The sequence below is a fragment of the Tubulanus polymorphus genome, chromosome 2, assembly GCF_964204645.1.
Source record: "Tubulanus polymorphus chromosome 2, tnTubPoly1.2, whole genome shotgun sequence".
NCBI lineage: Eukaryota > Metazoa > Nemertea > Palaeonemertea > Tubulaniformes > Tubulanidae > Tubulanus > Tubulanus polymorphus.
Genome location: NC_134026.1, coordinates 77,550 through 97,201, shown reverse-complemented (window position 1 = coordinate 97,201; position 19,652 = coordinate 77,550). Strand labels below are relative to the sequence as shown.

Genomic DNA, 19,652 nt, shown 5'->3' with positions numbered 1-19,652 from the left:
CTGATAAAGATGAAGATGCTCTATTTCAACCTGTGACATTCTGCTCTTGTATAAACCAGACACGTATTTCCTGGGTTCTCTATCTCGCGTTCTGTTTTAACTGACCGGATTACCGCTGATATACGTGGTCTGAAACTCTAAATATCGCATTTAATTTGCTATAAATAGTTCTATTTATTTTCTACGGGAGCTCTTTCCATCTCGTTACATTTCTGACATGTTCACTCAAACCCTGTAATCAGTTACTTTCAAGGTTCCAGTTTAATATCTGTACGACAAAAATTAATCTTCCCGGAAAAAAAATAAATCGAAAAATGTAACCGTCGGGAGATTCGAACCCAAGACGTCGGGTGTTGAAAGCCTGTGTACTAACCGCTAGACCACCGAGTGATAGTGGTCGTTGTCCCAGCACCGACCAACCTGGTGGTATGATCATTCAGGCTTAGTTTTGACTGGTGTGCATTAGGAGTTTAGGTGCTTCGTGTCAACAAACGAATCCCCAATATTTGATCAGTATGAATTAAGGCTACTTTCTAATTATTACTATTTTGTAACGCAGTGATCAAGCTGAACAGATTTAACCTTTCTGTACTGAATAAATACAGCAGACTCGGGTAAACAGTTGACGTCTGTCTCGTCTCCCTTTGATCACTGTCCAGCGCTATGAACCCTATGTCATGTTCCTGTCTATGAAGTCGATAGAAACAGCTCTTTTAATCTCGCAGATATTCGCTCTTTTACAGGTCAAGCGTTCGTTATCATATATTAGCAAAACATAGATTTTATTTTTCGCAAATTGAATGAAACGTTGTTTTTCTGCCACCCGTGAATTAACGATTGATTTTCATGGCTTGTTTTCTCCTAGATTGCCGTCCAGTTTGTGAGTTTCCACACGAGTATAGAGGCGACTGGTATCAGGAGCGATTGGGCAAAATCAACATCACGACGAACAGAATTCACAATGTAAAAGACGAGTAAGTTGTCGATACGTGAGCGATGAAAAAATGATAAAGTCTTTCTTTAAATTATTTATTATTATCTATTATTTTCGGAAACTGCGTCCCAATTCTCACCAACTTCTTTATTTACGAATTGAATTACATTAGAAAATTACAGATGATAATATGGTAATGTAATATAAATCGATGGATACCGGGAGAAGTTAAAAACTTGTAACCATAAAACATGGCCCTGGCACCCATGGAAATAAGTTTAAAAATTCAGCAATTGTTAGATATAGGTAAAGATGGCGAATATAACTTTAGAATTGTTAAGTGGATATCATGTTCCTTCTCTAGAAATATTCTAACGTTCTAACGTTATTTCATCTAATTGATATTCTGAAAAATACTCTTTTGTTCCTCTATAGATATTTGTAATCTTGTACGAGTCAGACTTGAAAACTGAAATGCATATGAAACGCCAGGTTTCTTACAGCGCCGCTTGTTTTTTTTAAATTCTCAAACGAAAGAAACGCAAATGAAACTGAAAGTATTTCACAAGCTGATAACAGTTTATACTGATGTAGCTATTTAACTCATTTGTGAAGATTTTTTGACGCCGTAAAAATCGCTTCAAACATGATTTTATAAATAGTTAACTACTATGCGTTATTGGCAGTTAGATGATTCGAAGTGAAGTACGTCATCGATATTGACGTTCCATAATAACAATTACAAATCTTAACGTTTATTTTGTAATCGAATTAAATTCATCGTTACTCGTTATTTTCTATTCATGAATTTTCATATCTCTTTCATTGAGCTTCAATCAGGGTATATAATGTATAGTTTGCGAGTGGATGTGCACTACGTCATTGATATTAGGGCTGAAATGGTTACCGGTCAATAGTATCAAAAGTTCATAAAGACTATTAGTCTTTATAAATTTTTGATAGTACATAGCCTATAGAACATTAAGTTATACTAAGCAGAATATTGATAAATTTCAAGTTAGTCTAATGCCGGTCCAAAATTATATTTTCTATTCGACATTCTATGGCGATGCTGATTATTGGGGTTCTCGCGCGGAGAGACAAGGGTCTCCGTCTTCATCGTAAAGTGCTTTTGCCGCCATGGCTGATCGACTTTACGTATGTCACTTGGAGAACAACTTCCGTTCATTTCTACTAACCGTGTTCTCAACGTGAGAATGCATAACTCTTAACACATTATTCCCTACGTTACCTTTTAATACCTTTTTGTGCGAGGCGTCGCTTTAACATCCCGACAATAACGAGCGATCGAGCAGCAGATCGACTGAGGAAAGTTTGATTTACGAAATATTCATTTTCTGATTGCTAGCGATATATCTTCACATATGAAGTGTAATTATCAATAGCCGTCGACTTGTTATTGAGTACAATGAATTATGATGTCTGTACTTTAGTCCCAGCGGGCTATTGCGTTCATTGTTTGTCCATCCGCCCGTTCTTCTAGAACATATATTTAAGCTCTTTCTGTGATTGTGGTGAGTTTAAAGGTGATTTGTTTCTGTACATGCTCACCAGGGGGCGTTGAATATTGAAATTATCGGGTTGTTGAACGTAACCACTTCCCACGTGTGCATAGTGACCCTGGACCCTGGTTAATCTCTTGTTCATAAAATGTGTTAAGATTTTGTAGCCATTGATGAAACACTCTGAGAATCCGTATTGAAATATAAAATTTTGCACTAAGAATAAGAAAGTCCGGAATGTTTCGAGCTGATGATCTATAAAACGTTTCCACTAATGATACAGAGTCCCAGCTCAGGAAAGTGAAACTTAGGTTCGGTTGTCAGTAACTGTTTTATTTAGTAAAATCGAGCTTAAGTCCAGCAACCGACCACGAGAGAGACGCGTGCCTCTCGGTTTTATACCCATGAACACTACGTCATCACAACATCTAAAAAAATAACCAGAACTCTAGACATATAACAGTACTGACCATGATGACCAGTTCACAGGACTTTGATTGATCTGGTCACGTGTTATGGATCAGTAATCTTTATAGATTGTTCTGATATTTATGTCAGATATAAACTGATAGTCATCTTCAGGAATACCGTATTAGGATAAACACGAAACGTCGGATAGAAAATCAGCTCAATAAACATTTCTCAGTGTTTTTATTCTCGGTGTTGAGGGATACATATATCACCCTCAGGTTGACGCTTTAGTCTAATTTCACCTGAATGTGATTAAAACAAGCTGTGAAATAAATCTCAAAAACCTCCGTTTATAATTGAGATTATCGCGATTAGTAATCATAAATTAAGCTGATTAAGTTCCGTGAATGTGAGGCCTCGGGATGTCATCGGGTTAACGCGGCGCGCGTTCCAAATTTCTAATTTAATTTGCCCGGAGCTGTTCTTCTTTGAGGCGATGTCATTGTTGAATCAGCAAACTTGGATTATATTGTTTCCTTCGAAGACAAGTTGTCGATCCGATTGGGTTCCAAGAGTGAATTCATGTTATCTTTTCCTGTTAAAAAGTATCGCTCGGTATCGTTCCCGTTAACATGCTCTCGCGAATAGCGTCAGTTTTCCTCGCATACCGAACCGGGTAATATCACCGATATTCGCAACTAATGTAAAACATCGAAAGACACTTCTCGCGTTGTCAGCAAATTTCACATTAAAAAGCTCTAAAACGTTTCTTCTGAAATACATTTAGTTGTTACCATTATATCGAGAATGATAAGAGATATCTTGTAAATCAGAATACAGTAATGTTAATGCAGTATAATAACAGTAATGTAATAAACCGCGAATGAAGCTCGGGGTTTAACAGAATTCGGTTCTTAGAAACTTAGAGGATAACCACAGGCTGGAAGGAGCCTACTACAGATCCTTCACAATTGATGATGATGATGAAACATTTCTATGGTCATGTAGAAAATATGAAAAACGTTTCCTTTTAAAAGGTTTATTTTCGACGCTTCGATTTGAATCCCTTGAAAGTCATTTTTACGAATACTTAAGTTACAACAAAGAATCTAATTGAAGTGATATAAACAAGAAGTTATATTATATAAAAACAGTTAAAAACTAAACAAATTGAAGCAAAGCAAAGAAGATACATCATTCCTAATTTGATTCATTTTTCTACCGTTTTGACGATGGATTTATTGATAGTTTGATGAGTTGATTCGGTTCAATTGAGATTTTTGATAACTCTGATTATAAAATGGTCTGTTATTGAATATTTTCAGGAGACGGAACTGTTCTAGGTGTATGGTTATAACTAAACGACATGAAAACGTTCTTCAATATAAAGAGAGTAAGTGTAAACACTGATTCGTATCGAACTGATATAATGTTTATAGTGCGAATCAATTTAATAAAGTCACGGACCGCTAGGAATGATGACTTGTTGAGATTGATGGGTAATATAACTCAACCCCTCACAGCTACAAGTGGTAAAGGGATGCTGGAACGGGCCACGATCTCTGCTCTGTGATATCCTAGCTGTATTAAAGTGGTTGCTCGGAATGAGTGGCTATTTCCTCGACGTGCACATATTAAACTGGATATCGTGTCAATGAAGTCGAGAGAGTGAAGTTGCATGGTCGAGTTTGTTATATTCGTGAAAAAGTGCAATTATTACACTATATCTCAACATACAACATCACAGAACAATATTTCATTAATATAGTATCACCTTCATTAATGAAATATTTAATTTATTCGTTGAATTTGGACACCAGGATTCACTTTCGGTTAAAATATGAGTCTAAAAGGTTTAAATAAAACATCGGAAATGGACTTATTTTGATTGCGGAGTCAAATTAAACAGTGATTCAGTTTCTCTGCGAGTCAGAGTCCCAAACTCCGAACTGTAGAACTGGATCCGGGATCCGGGATACTACAACTAAAGGATCGTTGATTCTGATGTGATTTGAATTCACCTCCTAAAAGCAGCCGATATTTTACACGATTCTACGTGAGAATTCATGTACGTCGCTGATGACAGTCTAACCTCCGTTAGTGGCCGTTTCTGTCACAGGTAATCCGCGGTCGTGTGGCAGAAATAGCCCGGTTAATTTGGGGAAATCGACCCATCACATCTCAAACAGTCTTATCCCCCGGGTCGATGATATACCATTAAAAGTAACCCACAGACATTAAGAAATAAATAAGGTTGGGCTACAGAAGGTGAAGTTAGCGAGATGCATGAATTATTTCTAGCAGGCGGATTCTTATTTGAGGTCGTACATTATTTCTAGGTTACTGTTACCCGAATAAAGGAGGGAAGATTTGTGATAATATCCGAGGAAATGCTTTGCTTCACACACTCATAAGAGGTTTGTATATCAGAAATATATCTTCATTTGATAAATACAAAATTCCGAGAAGATCATTTTTTTCTAATAACTACGTCCAGTATTTTTGGGAAATATGCGCGAATCTTTAAACGATTCAAGAAAAATCGAGAAATTCAAAACCGCTTTAATCTATTTATTCGTTATTTTGCAGAGAAAGCGAAGCCGATACCCTGTATATTCGAGGGTTCCTACATATTCTCTTATATCAACGGTTCTGCGGTTTGTAAGAGTCCGTTTTCCACTATAGACGAATGTGCGAGCAACACCCAATATAAGTTTCATTTTAGACATTGTCCGGGCATTCCAGGATCTAATAATATAGGTAAGGTATAATCATCATTGTGTATCGAGGCGGTATTTATCCAGGGATATACTGACGTCCTTGGTTGGTACAAAGCGCGAGACTCGCTGACCCGTTTTATGACCAGTCTGGTAAATTGGTGACATTTATGACACTAATCCAGACACGTGTATCTCCTCCAGTTCTGTCGGAAAATCATACCACGAACGTAATTCACTGAAATATTTTTAGAAACGATACCCGTAACGTGATGAAGCATTAGGTCGGTTAGTTAGTTCAGATTGAGAATTGAACATTGTGCCGAACGTCTACGATTTTAACGCGTCTTCTTTGTTTTTTAGATTATGATTTTAAGTGTTTAGCTCGTTGGGATGGCGGAGGAAAATTTCTAGTCGGAGTCTTTCGAAATCCAAACTACTACGAAGATTTCTATCGATGTTTTGTAAGTTTATCCCGAACCTGGTTAATGTTACTGTGTGATGATATTGTTTATAATGAATTAAGTACCTGCACCGATTCGTTCTGGTGATTCACACAGTCTTAGAATCGAATAAATGGAATAAAAATAAACCGAACCGAATGGCCGGGAAAATTCCGAAATGGGTTCGAACCCCGGTGACTCCATGATTTTTATTGACGGGAGATGTTGTAAATGCGACATGTTACTCGGTGCGCGAATATCTCTGAAGTAGATAGATTGTAGGTCCGAGCCCCAGGGTCCAGTTTCACAAAAAGTAAAACTCAAATTGTTGGTGTAATCGCCTTTGGTTACTTCATGTTTTCAATGAGGACAACAATTCAAACTTAACCGATTTAGGCTTAAACTATTTCGTGAAACTGGGCCCAGCGCTACAGTGGTTTTCGGTCGGAATACGATATGCTATGTGGATGTTTCAGGGTGACACTAGACTAACCCAATTCAGTCTCTCCGTCGAGACTTGTTACTTCCCTTCATCTCTCCCCCTTACACCGATGTCTATTAATGACGTTTAAAGTTCAGTTCCATTCTATATATGAATTATTTGGAAGTGAAATGAATGATTTTTGTTTTGATTTGATTCTAGTTGTATGAGATGAATCAACTTGGTAGAATGGAGTTAGCTATGTCCGCTGACGCGTCGTGTATGGGTCTGGTCAATATAGAAGATGGACCCGTATCCATGCAACTGACAAAAAGTAAGTCAAAAATCATCAATAACAAATGGCTGATAAAAATCTCGTGTCCGAGATTTTCAGCTTTCGAGCGAAAACTGTAAGAGTGAGTTGAATGATTGAGAGCATTGAGGGAACTGTTGATGAAACACAGTGAGTTCGTGTTGTGCTGTAACGATGATATGAAATGAATGAAGGAGAAGCGAGTTCGATATGTTTCTTTTAGTTAATGGTTTATTCAACGTTTCGATTATATTCTGATTGTCACGTTCGGGAATACTAGAAGATGACTATCGGAATATAATCGAAATGTTGAATAGATGTTTATCCCGTAGAAAACATGTCTTTATTCCTTTCTTATGGTTGGATTTAATATTTCCATAATTCCCTGTAAAATATATGCCCTATAGGTAAGATACATGGGTTAGATCAATCAATAGACCACAATATCCGTAATTAAACGATACTCGTAAAATCCCACTATAAAATCATTACTGACTGAACAGTTTTATTCAAAATACCCGAAATATTTCGGGTGGTTTTATACAGGGGTAGGACCTAGGAATAAGGGGTAGTAACAATATGTATCTTGATTAAAGATTTAAAGCATTTAAGGATGGGCTAGCGTGTAAACGGTAAGGTAACCTATCCCTGTAATAGTTTAGCATAGACTTACGAAATGAGGTATTTCAGAAGCTTAAAATGACTACGATTTTTTTCTCTAATGGAACTCGAGAAATTCCAATTGTAAAACAAATTTCTCTCTAAAACACATGTTTGCACCGTCAGTCGGTAAGGTGCATTACCGCTTTTTCATTTACTCTTAAATACCGGTTGTAAAATGGTAAATTCTCAGGGTTTTAGTTGTCGCGTAATTAAATTGCACGGAATTCAAACGGGAACGTTGTACAGCAGCAGCCGCCAGTGCGCCTGCGCTGAGAACGACTGTCTGTACACACGGAGGATAGAAAATAGAACGGTAGATTAATCCGTAAAAACTCAGTAGCAGCTGATTTCATCCGCCGAATGAGAAAAGATTATAGAGTTGACTATTATCAGGGGACTATTAGTGTATAAGATTAATGAGAAGCGATTGAATACTATACCCCTGTCCCTCTACGTGTTGGGTTATACACCCGCCATTAATAAGCATTTCCCGCGCGTCCTTCCTTACGTTCTACTAAGCATTCCTGTCTTGTTTTACGGCTGTACGATGAAATCGCCTGGTCTCGATAATACAAATAAAATGGATATAAATAAAGGACTGTAACGGATTCATCGCGAGGTTCCTGATCTATTCGTTAAATCTCGTACTATCGTCGTCGTAGTCAACCAATAAACTAAACGTATGTTTCCCCGTAATCGTTTTGTATAGCCACCGGCTCGATTCAGACGCTGCTCTCCTGTCGCAATTTTCGCGTGCCCTTTTGAAAAACAACCGCAATCTATTTCGGTGGTCGTTTTCTTATAGATTTCTCTTTAATGTCAATCAAGTGCCTGGAAATTACGTTAAAATGGACTGAAATTTCAGAATATTCAAGTTTATTTTGGCATCGCGCCTTCGGCATTCACTGTGCGTGGATACGTCTTGCACTTTTTGAGAATATACCTTTTTCATGTCTCTCTTCTTTCGTATTTCCTGTGAAAGTCTGCCCTGTGGGTCTCCTGCTAGCGACCATCGTACCGACTCTGAATATGTGATGATAGCGAAGATTCTGTAAGCTAAAATCTGATTAAGACGAATATGTTTCTGACGAAAGGCGGGGACTAAGTTTTAAAATAGTTTAAAACGAGTTTATCTTATTTTTAAAATTTTAAAACTAAATTACGTTTTAAATGTTGAATATGCACCATTTTCTGACTAGAGCTTTCTACCTTTGATTTTGGCCGATACGTTTTAAGAATATCTATTTTTACGCGTTCGTGGAATTCTAACGGAATACATTCTTGGGTTCGTTGAACGTCAGTAGAACATTGAAGAAAAAAATGAATTCATCCGCGGGGGTCGAAAATAATCTTCTATCAAAAACACTCGTGGAACCAGGATTCTTTCTATTTCGATCTTGGCCGCAATCCTGCGCTCGTTTCACTGAAGAAAAAATAATCCATTAACATCGAGAAAATGTCTCACTAAGCCCTTCATTACAGACAACTTCTTCTTGGAGAATTTACTTTGAAAAATGAACGGATCTATTTTCCGGAGTGGGTTTATGACCTACAGGCAGCGGGAATACTGATAAATATTGTTGTTTTTTTTCAGATATTCAAGAGTATCCTACGACTGTTTGTACATTCCCACAATGGTTGACAGATTCACATAATCGCTGGCACGATCTTTCCGCCAGACATATTTACCACGTCGAGAAATCGAGGAACACAATTCACGTTTACTACAAAAATCATCACAAAGCTGAGAAAATAGCGACTGATATATTGAGATGTCATCGGCTCGATCGGCTTACAACTACCAAGAAACTTTTCCAAGCAGTCAGCTTCACAACATCGGGATGGTAAGTGATAATACTGATCAAATCCAAACAGATATTAGAATTATTCCAAAGCATGAACACAGTTAAACACGAACATGCCTGGGCCCAGAGTGGTTCTCCCAATGCACCGGAGGGACTTTATTCATCTCCCTGGGGCACTCCACACAGGCTTATCGAGTCAATAGGGAATAAGGATATGCCCTGGGCTTTACGAAGTCCAAAAGTTGCAGGGAACATTAAATTGAAGTTACTACCGGATCAGTATCCAGTCTCCTGTATATGAGGCCGGTTTCACAGATCCGTGGATGACGTCATTCGGTTTATTTAATGATACCGGTCCGACATTTTTTGTTACATCCCTCATCATTTTATAGTTAGAATATTCTAACAGGGAAACGAATTTCTTACGGGCATTTTACCAATATATTCTATCAGCAAATCTATTTAGTATTCTGATAGTGAAAATGATAGACGTCCATTTTCAGATTGCACTCCGGTTGATTGACTCGAGCGGATACATGTCACTGCCTTTTTCATCCATTGCAGTTTTAAATTTATTAACCTCTATCAAATGCGTTTAACAGTCGATGAAACGCGTGGCGCGCACAGGTCCACCACGCCACAGGCTCCGTCATCTCTACATCGCCTCAGGTTCTGTCAACTCTTCATCGCGTTCATTCTGTCATCTTTCCGCCGACAGCCCCGGGTTTTACTGTCAAACGACCGTTTGAAATTTGACAATAATTAAAAATGGCCTGGAAGAAAAGGCGCACATGTTTCGCCGTCTTGTAAATCGTGCCGATTCGATGATAAAACACCTACACTGATTGGCTTTGTTTATCGTGTTTTTGATGAGAGGCGATGTGTGTCTGGTGGAGGTGTTAATTTCTCACTCATTTGCTAATACACTCATCTGAGTTCTTATCGTTTGAATAATAACTATATCGACGGTGGAGAGAAGTAGAAAGCGCAACTCGGTTTTAACGAGTCGCAATGATGTCGATATTAATCACCCTGAAGGTATAATATATTTGATCGTTACATCAGACACACGAATTTCGATGTATTTTGTCAGCTGGATTCTATACTCACTGAGCCGATGAGGTTTGATGTGGTTCTGTATGATTATGCGGTCTCTCCTGGTGTTAATGTCATAATTGACTATTAATCTTGATTCTAGTCATTAGCACTTATTTGACCGCCGTTCATAGACACGATAATACATATATACATACATCAATCATACTTATAAAAAATCATGACTCTAATTATTGTGGTTGACCATTGAGTTGCCTTTTATGAATAACCATTTTTGATAATGCATCATCACTTTCGGCTAAACCTATCGTATGAAAAAACCGCCGTTTTTATTCAGCCATTTTACAGACTGGCAGATTGGCATTTGATGGTATGTTTTTGGGTGGGGACAGTATGATAATTTCGTATTTTTAAAAGGTTACAATTACCTTATAGAAAATGATATCAGAGATTAATTTCGCCGAAATAAAACCCCTAAATAAACCTATAAGCGATCAATGTCCAGACGTATGACGTAAACATATCTCGCTAAAAGGTTCAATCTTGTATTTTTTCTACCTAACACGCGCGGAACGGAATCCTTACACGTCGAGTCTCCGGCAGAAAAACAAAATTGACAACACGCGCCGCGGATACCATTTTCAGAAGGAAATTACACGGCGAAATCAGAGTCGATGTTCTGTAATCATAAGGATGCAGTGTGGATATAAGCTGAAACGATGAAACCTTTTATACGGGTTCTTTGTTAATCTCTTCTTACTGTTGATTGAGCATGAAAGTTTCTCCTAAATTTCTAGTTGTTGTCGTCGTCTATTCGGTGAAAAATAGACACAGCGCAGAACACGGCCTTTATACGGCGTCTTAGTAAATACCGTTTGATGTGACAACATCGCGAAATGTTTTGATTTTATACTTGAAGTTATCGCAATCACGTATATGTTATACTAATACACAAGGAACGCATTACTAAGTTCGATAATACATGGGTTTTCCGCCCGGTGGTAAACGAGGTTTCGCCCGGTGGTAAGTGAGGATTCGCCCGGTGGTAAGCGAGGATTCGCCCGGTGGTAAGCGAGGATGCGCGCCATGTTGGCTGTTATCATTCGGTTATCATACAGCAATCATATATTATGTAGTAATAATTGATACTTTTGAGAGTACCGTATCCTAAATAAACTAACACTAAGCTATCTTTTTTTCTGGTATCCCTGGGGTGGAGAAGAGAGAAACCTTCAACTCATCCATATTTCAGAGCCATGAAGAGCTATGTGCTTCGATTACATGGTTACATGGTTACGCCCTCTCGTGACTCAAGGGATTCTACATCAGTTTGTCATGATATCCTTCCTCGTATAGATTGATGACCTTCCTCCAGTTTATTGATATCATCGGAATTATAGTCATCCTTCCTCGGCATGGATTCGAACCCGTCGGTATCTCGAGGGTTTATTGATGCCTTGAAAAATAACACATATATTTCTTGATATTGTCGACAATCAATAATATGGTATAGATTATCTAATATCAAGGATTAATATCAAGTTATTTTTGGTTTGAATATATCGATGATTGAATTGAATTGACTGGCAACCAGTCTATCCCAGATAACCAGTCTATAGACTGATCAGGTTCGAATCCCAGAATAGGGAGGATGAATTATTGTGGATTTTTCTATTCATTCATATGAAGTATGGCTATATTCGACTGTTGGAATTCGTTGAGTAATTTTGTATCCGCACGCGACTGCATGTCACTGGCTCTGTCATCGGGTCATATACGCGGACTAAACCTCGCGCGAGTATTACTGGTTTGTCTCGTTTATTTTCCGTTCCGTTATCGCGTTAGCGACGGAGAAACCATCTGGAAATAATAGCCGTTGATGTGATGGTGGCTTTCCTGTACACACGGCCGATTTGTTTGATAATTTCTATAAAACTGTCAACTAGTAATGATAAAGTGATAAATACTAGCGGAGATGTAATACAACACGCGGACTATGTTATAATACACACACGTATACCTATAACGGCGAAATGATAATTAAATATCGCCCGTTATGGACGTCGTGTAGTCTGTGTAACCGACGGGAGGATGTAATTAAAAGCATGCTGAGTCCGGTACAAATCGTGTTCAACTCTCGCTTGAACCCGATTTCTTCAACGCGCTCGTTACTTCGCCTCCTTAAAGGGCTGTAGAATTTCGTCTTAACTATTCTATATACCGTAGATCATTATAACTAATCGAATATACGTATGCAGATTAGTATGCTAATTTAGCGTAATGTATGTATTATAATGCTAATCGTGTTACGACTTGTCTTATTGGGATAATGTATTTTTGACCTACTTACAACTCAAATTTAATAGGTAAATGGAATTGCGTCGTTCCTAATACAGGAAATTACTGCGCAAACTAATTAGATGATTGCCTGATGGCGGTACTGGTGGTACCGGTGGTACTGGTGGTGGACACCTGTTATTGGTTTCAGAGATCAATACACCGTTAACTTATCCTCGATATTTCCCAAACTCTCCGATTTCTAGACTTAAGCCCGAAGCTCAATTTGCAAATAAGAACACACTGTGACAGGAAGTGTGGTCAGATAAAAATACCGATCGTTAACAGAGGTTTAAGAGACAACAGATGAGAAACCGTGAAACTGTCTGAGGAAGAGTAGGAAGAGATTGGTGGAATAGATGGGAACATGAGAGAGTGGAAAGGATAAGGATGAGGAGGTAAAGATGGGCGAGTGAAGAGAACGGGAAGAGAGAGAGAGAGGTACAGGGACAGAGAGTGGGGAGAGAGACAGGAGATGACACCGAGAGAGAGGAGAGAGAGAGTAGGGTAGGAGAGAGTTAGATGGATGGATAGTGATGACATGGAATTCATTTCATTCCATTGAACATCATCAGATAAATTGTATAATACCTGTCATCAGACGAGAGTATGAGTGATGGATTATATCTCTCTAATACTACCGCAGTTTCTATTCGTCAAAATTAATGAAAAATGAAACCAATCGATTTCAGGATTTCACGATGGATTTACTACCGAGATACAGTATGTAAAGGCCTACTATTAGCCTTAAAAAATCTTCATGTTTGTTCGCTGAGTTTAACGGATAATTTCTGGAAGAACCTGTCTTGGCGTTTAAATTCAAAAACCAACAATACACGAGCTGCGGTTTACTTTGTACTTCGGTGGGATTCGAACCGATTGGAATAATTCAATGCCGCCACTGGCACGCGAGGTTGTCAGATCTCCGGTGCTGGGATTCGAACCTGATGGCAATTGTCAGAGATTTGTTGACGTCAGGTTTGAGCGTCATTCTAGACTGGTCGCCTGTCCAATTCTGCGCCACCTGCATTCGCAGTCTAACTGAAGGTAGAGACCGACGACCAGTCCAAGCGTAATTCTCCATTCAACGCCGCTACTGGCATGCGAGGTTGTCAGATCTCCGGTACTGGGATTCAAACCTGATGGCAATTGTCATAGACTTGTTGACGTCAGGATTGAGCGTCGCGGTTGATGATTTATCCAAGAATGAAAAGTTACCCGAGGTAACGACAAACCTTTACCCGTATTCCGAAGTCGTTCATGTAACTTTTCATCTCTGATATATCAAAAACCATGAGCCGCCGACCAGGTCGTGACGTCACATATTATAACCAGCGTTCTGACTTTTAACAGCAGAAAACACTGCACAATGAAAACAACGACATCTTGTTTTATTGTAAGACTCGTTCGCGATGCAGCAAATAAAACATATATAATGAATGTAAATAATTAAATCGCTCTGTAAATCATTGTATATTCGATCGTGTCAGCAGAAAATGTTTTGAATATTTGATGAATTGTTTTCTTTACGAGACTCAGACATGTCAATATTATCTTCGTGATTACAAGGACTAGACTGATGACTTCAATCTGGATTTATAGATATCAATGACCCCGCGCAGCAGGTTACATAGTTATTATTCCTCAAATGTATCTCAACTTATTTCCCATTGACACTTTGCAAGAATGAAGTATTTCATCCACTCAGCCGGATCAGAGACAGCAACAAGAGGCAAATCTTATGAAACCTCAATACCATTAATCCATTATACAAAAAAGATGCAAGGTGTTTTGACAGGAAACGTTGTCAATTAGGCTTAGAATAGTTGCGCAGGGAAATCTTTAATTTACTTTTTTTGTTTCTTGTTCAGTGTTGACAATTGCTTTCATTTTCAATCTTATCATTTAGTTGCCATGGAGACTCGTTATCTATTGTTTATGCCTGTCTGGCCTAATTAGTATCTATGGCACTTGTATCAACCCACCTCATCAACCCCCGGGCTCTGTCACCCGCATCTGCGAAATCTTACTTAACTTCATTGTCTTACGACGTTGTTTTTGTTTGCGTTAAAATGATTAAATTTTCAAATTTAAAACCCGCGTTCGGCGCGCGGATAGTTCTTTCGGTTGAAAGAATTTGAAAATCGTTTAATGAGTCAAATAGAAACAAGCGGAACCGAGTAGAAGCGAACTATTGATTCGACAATCCGTGTTCATTGTTTGCGAATTATCGTATCACAACATGAAATTGATGTGCCGTGTCGCGCGTAAGAAAACTCTGTTTTTTATGCCAAGCAGTTGAACTTTTCCCGAACAAGAAATCGATTCTACAATCAGAAAATTCTCAAAACTTCGCTGCCAGTTTCATCAAGAAACATTCTATATTTTTCTCCATGTCCGTTTTTTTCTGTCGCGGCGCGATACCGACCGACCAACCGACACTTCCTAAAACACACGCAACTGGTGTCACTTTACTTCCGACAGATCGATATATTTATAACGGCTATAACTGTTGAAGCAGAAGAACTTATCATAGAAGAGAAGCTATGGTTTCTTATTATAAAGCAATAGGAGAAGAGTCGTCAACAATATGGAGAAGATGGCAGATAATCGATGTTGCACTTGCTTCACTGACAATCTGCATTCCCCACACGACCCGAAGACTCTTTACTTGATAGGTCCGAGGTGCACTCCTTGTCCATCGGTAAAAAGTTCATGTTGTCATTGTGTATGTTTAACATTTGCATAATTCCTCGCTTCACGCGTTCACACGCATTACCGATATTACATTCACATTGTACACAAACACGTGCGCGCACATTCACCTCATTTGCATAACCATGTCCTGATTGGTTAAATCAGTGCAATGAGAAATCTCCAAGGCTACTGCGGCAATCGAGGTTTCCGCTTCTGGCATGCGAGGATCCGCCAGGTGCGCTAGTGGTTACTCGGTCTCTTCTACATTTTAGTTCAACTCGAATAAACCCTTAAAACATCAATTATTAAAGAAAACTATAAGAATTTGGTAGAAGAATTAATTTATCGTATATATGGTGGGCCCTGTGATAACGTGTGGATTTGGAGCCTAAAAATTTACATCAAAGTTGATGATAATGAATCAGGTATATTACGACGAGTGTATATTAGTTCGAGTGCTTGTCTCGCGGGATAGCTGGTGTCGCGGTTCCCTATTCTTATAACGACTTTAGAAGGTCATTTATGTTCATTTATCCACCAGCAGGAATCTCGAAATGCATTTGCTTCCTCAAAGATGGATTCTGCTTCAAGGACCCGTTTACGCTTTGTCATAGAAACATGTTCTGTCTTTGCAATTACTTAAAAAAGTACGTTTCTCACTGTCATCATTTTACTGCGTTCATTTCGACATTGCCTTTAGCCACAACATCGTGACCTTGCCCTTTGAAACAAAATAGCAACTAGCGACAAGGTACATGGGTTTTTTTCAAAGCGAAATTTGTCAGAGATAGAATTTCGATTAATTCGTAGGGCTTGAAATGCTGTAGATTTAATGAATAATCAGTAAGATGTAAAATGGCTGTCTTAGTGAAATTAAATGAGTGAGTGTATCAGTATAGCAGCTGACAAAAGACTGATATAATACGCGTTCAGTTCCTCTATTCCAAGGCTATTCACCCAACACACACTCCCTCTCTATCTCTCTCTATCTCTCTCTATCCCTCTCTCTCCTCTCTCTCTCTCCTCACTCTCCGTGTGTTTAGATACATGTCATCAGACGCAACGATAAACGGAAGCCGGCTAGGAGATTTCATCCCTCTCGCTTCCTCCCTAAAACACCGTCTTAATGACAGTGCAGCGATCTGGACACCGTGTCAAAGGACAGCGAGCCATTTAAACATATAAATTACTGCTTTTTCACGGTCTGTAGCGCGTTGGTAAAAACCGGTTGCATTATGATTTAGTACCTACTAAGACTGACAACTGTAACTAATAGCTAAGCGAACAGCGCGCAATGGTCAGATAATGATACGGTTGTTGATTTCATACGTTTTGCGTCGCCTTTTCGCTTCCACCAGGCGTTAAAAGCATCAGATGTTTGGTATGTCCCCCCCTTACTCTCAGCTGGATATATATATATCATATACAACACTATGGATCAACCTCGGATTTTCCGATGAAGCAAAAGAGAGACATTTAATGATTAGTCATTTACAATGCGAGTCCCTTTAATGCGCAAATTCTTGTTGCCTTCGTCGTCAAAAACAGAATCCTTAAATAGACAGTCAAAGCTCATCAAGCAAATTAAATTCAGCACCTAACGTTTAATGCTTAAATACAGCGAGGGAAAAATTCGAGAAATTTCAGGATCGCTCTGAGAACGATAGTGCAGAACGGAAAAATCCTTTTCATTTAGAGATCAAATTATAATCGGATTCGAACGAAGACAGTGTCGCTCGATTCTATTCATTTGAAAGCGGATTCTAACTGATTGCACGAGTCGTTCGTTCCTTTTAAACGGTTTAACGGGAATGAATTTTTTCTTTAAAGTTTGTGATGAAATTTCGTTCAAATTCAGAAATTGCATTCGACGAAAATACGGTCTAATAATCGAGCCTCGTTACTCGACGCCAGTCAACTCCAGTAAACCGCTCCAGTTAATGAATTTGATGTAGATTTAGCTGGAAAAACTGATTTCCCTCAATTCTAAACTCGGTTCCGAATTCGCTGATTTGCGGCAGTTCTAACGAAGGCCGAGTTAACTGTATTATTGAACTAATACACGTATTCATTTCGTCGGGTTTCGGCCGCCAATTATTCAGTTATTGAGGAATTATTTCAAGAAAAATTGATCATGTCGCTTAGTGATTCACTCTCATAAACGCGAATATGGATTCTCTTTTTGTTCTAAAAACAAAGAACTTTATGACGATATAGATTTTGATCTTTTGTTCTTATTCGAGACGCAGAAAACAACGACTGACGCGCAATCATCGGGAAGAGAAAATTGAGGTTGAAAATGTTATTTTCTGGACATATTCAAATGAGTTTCTACTAGTAGTTACTGATAATACTGACGTGCTGTAGCGGAAACGTCTGGTTATCATTATAAGCACGTGCTATTTTGTGCCAAACGTTGTTAAAATCATACGTCAATTCGTCGGCGAAATCATGCAATATGCATCGATTCTTTGTGTCATCTTTCGTGACTACGGTTAGTTTTATGTATGCTATGGCTACTCTTGTTCTCACGTCACACAATGCCTGTCGGCGAAGTTTTTGTTCTGTAAATAACCTAATCATCTGTGTCTTACCGGGAGCTTTGAAAGGTACCGGGATATTTGTGATAGTAATTTAGCGCTATTTGTGTAAAAAGTGCCCGCCGTTCTAAGTCGCGCTCTCTCACTTTCTCACAAGTGTGTGAGCTAGTGACTCATGTCGTCTGATTTTCAGCCTCTTCGTAACTTCTACTTTAGACTTCAATATCAAAGTCATGCAGTAAATTATCTGTCGTCTGTCGTCTGCGCGCTGTTAAATGAATGTTGTTAGCTATTGTCACTTCATCAACGCGCATGACAACGACCAGAATAAGTATTCGGAACAATCAAATAAAACTCCGGTACTGGTAATTTGACCGTCATGTACGGCATTGCCGGTACAATGATAATTTGGTCAAGATGTTCCGCGTCTGCGCGTGAAACAGCAGCCATCTTTTCATTCTCAGTTTTTTTATCGCTCAGTCTTTTTGGCGGCGGTTGTTGAACGGCTGAAATCTGGTCAAGCTGTTAAATGATACGATGGAATGTTCGCGACGGAGCTGTTTCCGACAACACCCGGTTATATTATTGACATGTCTATAAAGTAAAGTACTTCAAGCGTCTGAAGTAAGGACGCCGCACCCCGGCTCAATTTCCCAATAAGGGTTGTTGCTGCGATGTCCTCGCAGTTTCTCATTGTCGATTTTTCAAACGGTGTTCGTCGGCTCGCGGAGTGGGGTAAACAGACCGTTCCACTCCGCGTCAGTGTCGGATCTACTTTCACGTCATATATTGCATTGATTGAGTATGGCGCAGTATCTCGTGTTGAGAAGCCGCAAAATATCTCGACAAAATTACATCCGTTATTAAGTGTATATCCGATATTTACAAGTAATAATCATTGTTACTGAACGAGTCTTAGTCGAGGAATCGCCATCATCTCTTCCCCTGCGGGTAACAATACGGGTCGCCAATCAAATTTCACGCAACATTTCTCACAAACAGCTCGCATTTCACGCGTGAAAAATTGCCAATTTTCACCTAGAAAGTATTGTCTCCAGCCTCTCATCCGTAAAATTTTGACGATTTCATTCGAAGGAATTCTTCTCTATAGTCCGGCGTAACTTCATAAAATTTCATAAGATTCCATCCACTAGCCTGAATCATGCACAGAAGAAACCCACACCTTGAAAGCAGCTTAAAAATGAAAAGAAAAGACAAATGTTTTTGAATAATTTGATAAAGCTTGAACGCTTCGATAAAAAGTTAGATATTTTAAAATGTTTTCGTTTTTATTTCTTTTCAGTCAATCAAAATACCAATGCGTGCGACTATTGAGAAGAAAGGAAAATGTAGTAGATATCGTGAGAGGTAAAATTCATTTCATTCGTGCATGTGACAAATTGAGACGTTGTTTGATGAAGAAAAACCACAATAATCCAGAGAAAATCCTGAAGAAAGCGGCTTAAAAACCGTTGTGACAATGGCTCATAGAAATGTAGAGAAGTCGAAACGTAAAATACTCTTTTAGTTTTGATAATGGCTCAAGAATTGAGTCGTAATGCCACTATACTCTCTTAGTCTATTTCTCTTCGTGTTTGTGGTTTTTTTCAATTTGATGTATCTGTCAGTTTTCTATAGAATGCAAGCTGTTGTTTGCTCATTTGAATCTCGAGTAGCCAAAAAATATAGTAAAATATCGGAAAATAGTCGTGTCATTCAAAATGTAAGAACAGCGTGAATCAGATGGCGTGTAATATAGTAGTGTTAGAATATTGTTAGAAAATGTGCGATG

At 38.7% G+C, this 19,652-nt stretch overlaps 1 protein-coding gene across 1 annotated transcript in view; it reads left to right on the top strand.

Annotated features, from left to right (window-relative positions):
- Positions 1 to 4,199: 4,199 nt before the first annotated feature.
- The window catches only part of LOC141899597 (uncharacterized), a 36,608-nt gene continuing 21,155 nt past the window's right edge, over positions 4,200 to 19,652 (top strand). Inside the window, exons 1-7 of the mRNA XM_074785984.1 lie at positions 4,200 to 4,261; positions 5,208 to 5,285; positions 5,458 to 5,628; positions 5,949 to 6,049; positions 6,672 to 6,783; positions 9,020 to 9,269; positions 19,164 to 19,228. Coding sequence (XP_074642085.1) covers positions 4,216 to 4,261; positions 5,208 to 5,285; positions 5,458 to 5,628; positions 5,949 to 6,049; positions 6,672 to 6,783; positions 9,020 to 9,269; positions 19,164 to 19,228 — 823 coding nt within the window. The 5' untranslated portion in view covers positions 4,200 to 4,215. The remainder of the gene's footprint in view (positions 4,262 to 5,207; positions 5,286 to 5,457; positions 5,629 to 5,948; positions 6,050 to 6,671; positions 6,784 to 9,019; positions 9,270 to 19,163; positions 19,229 to 19,652) is intronic.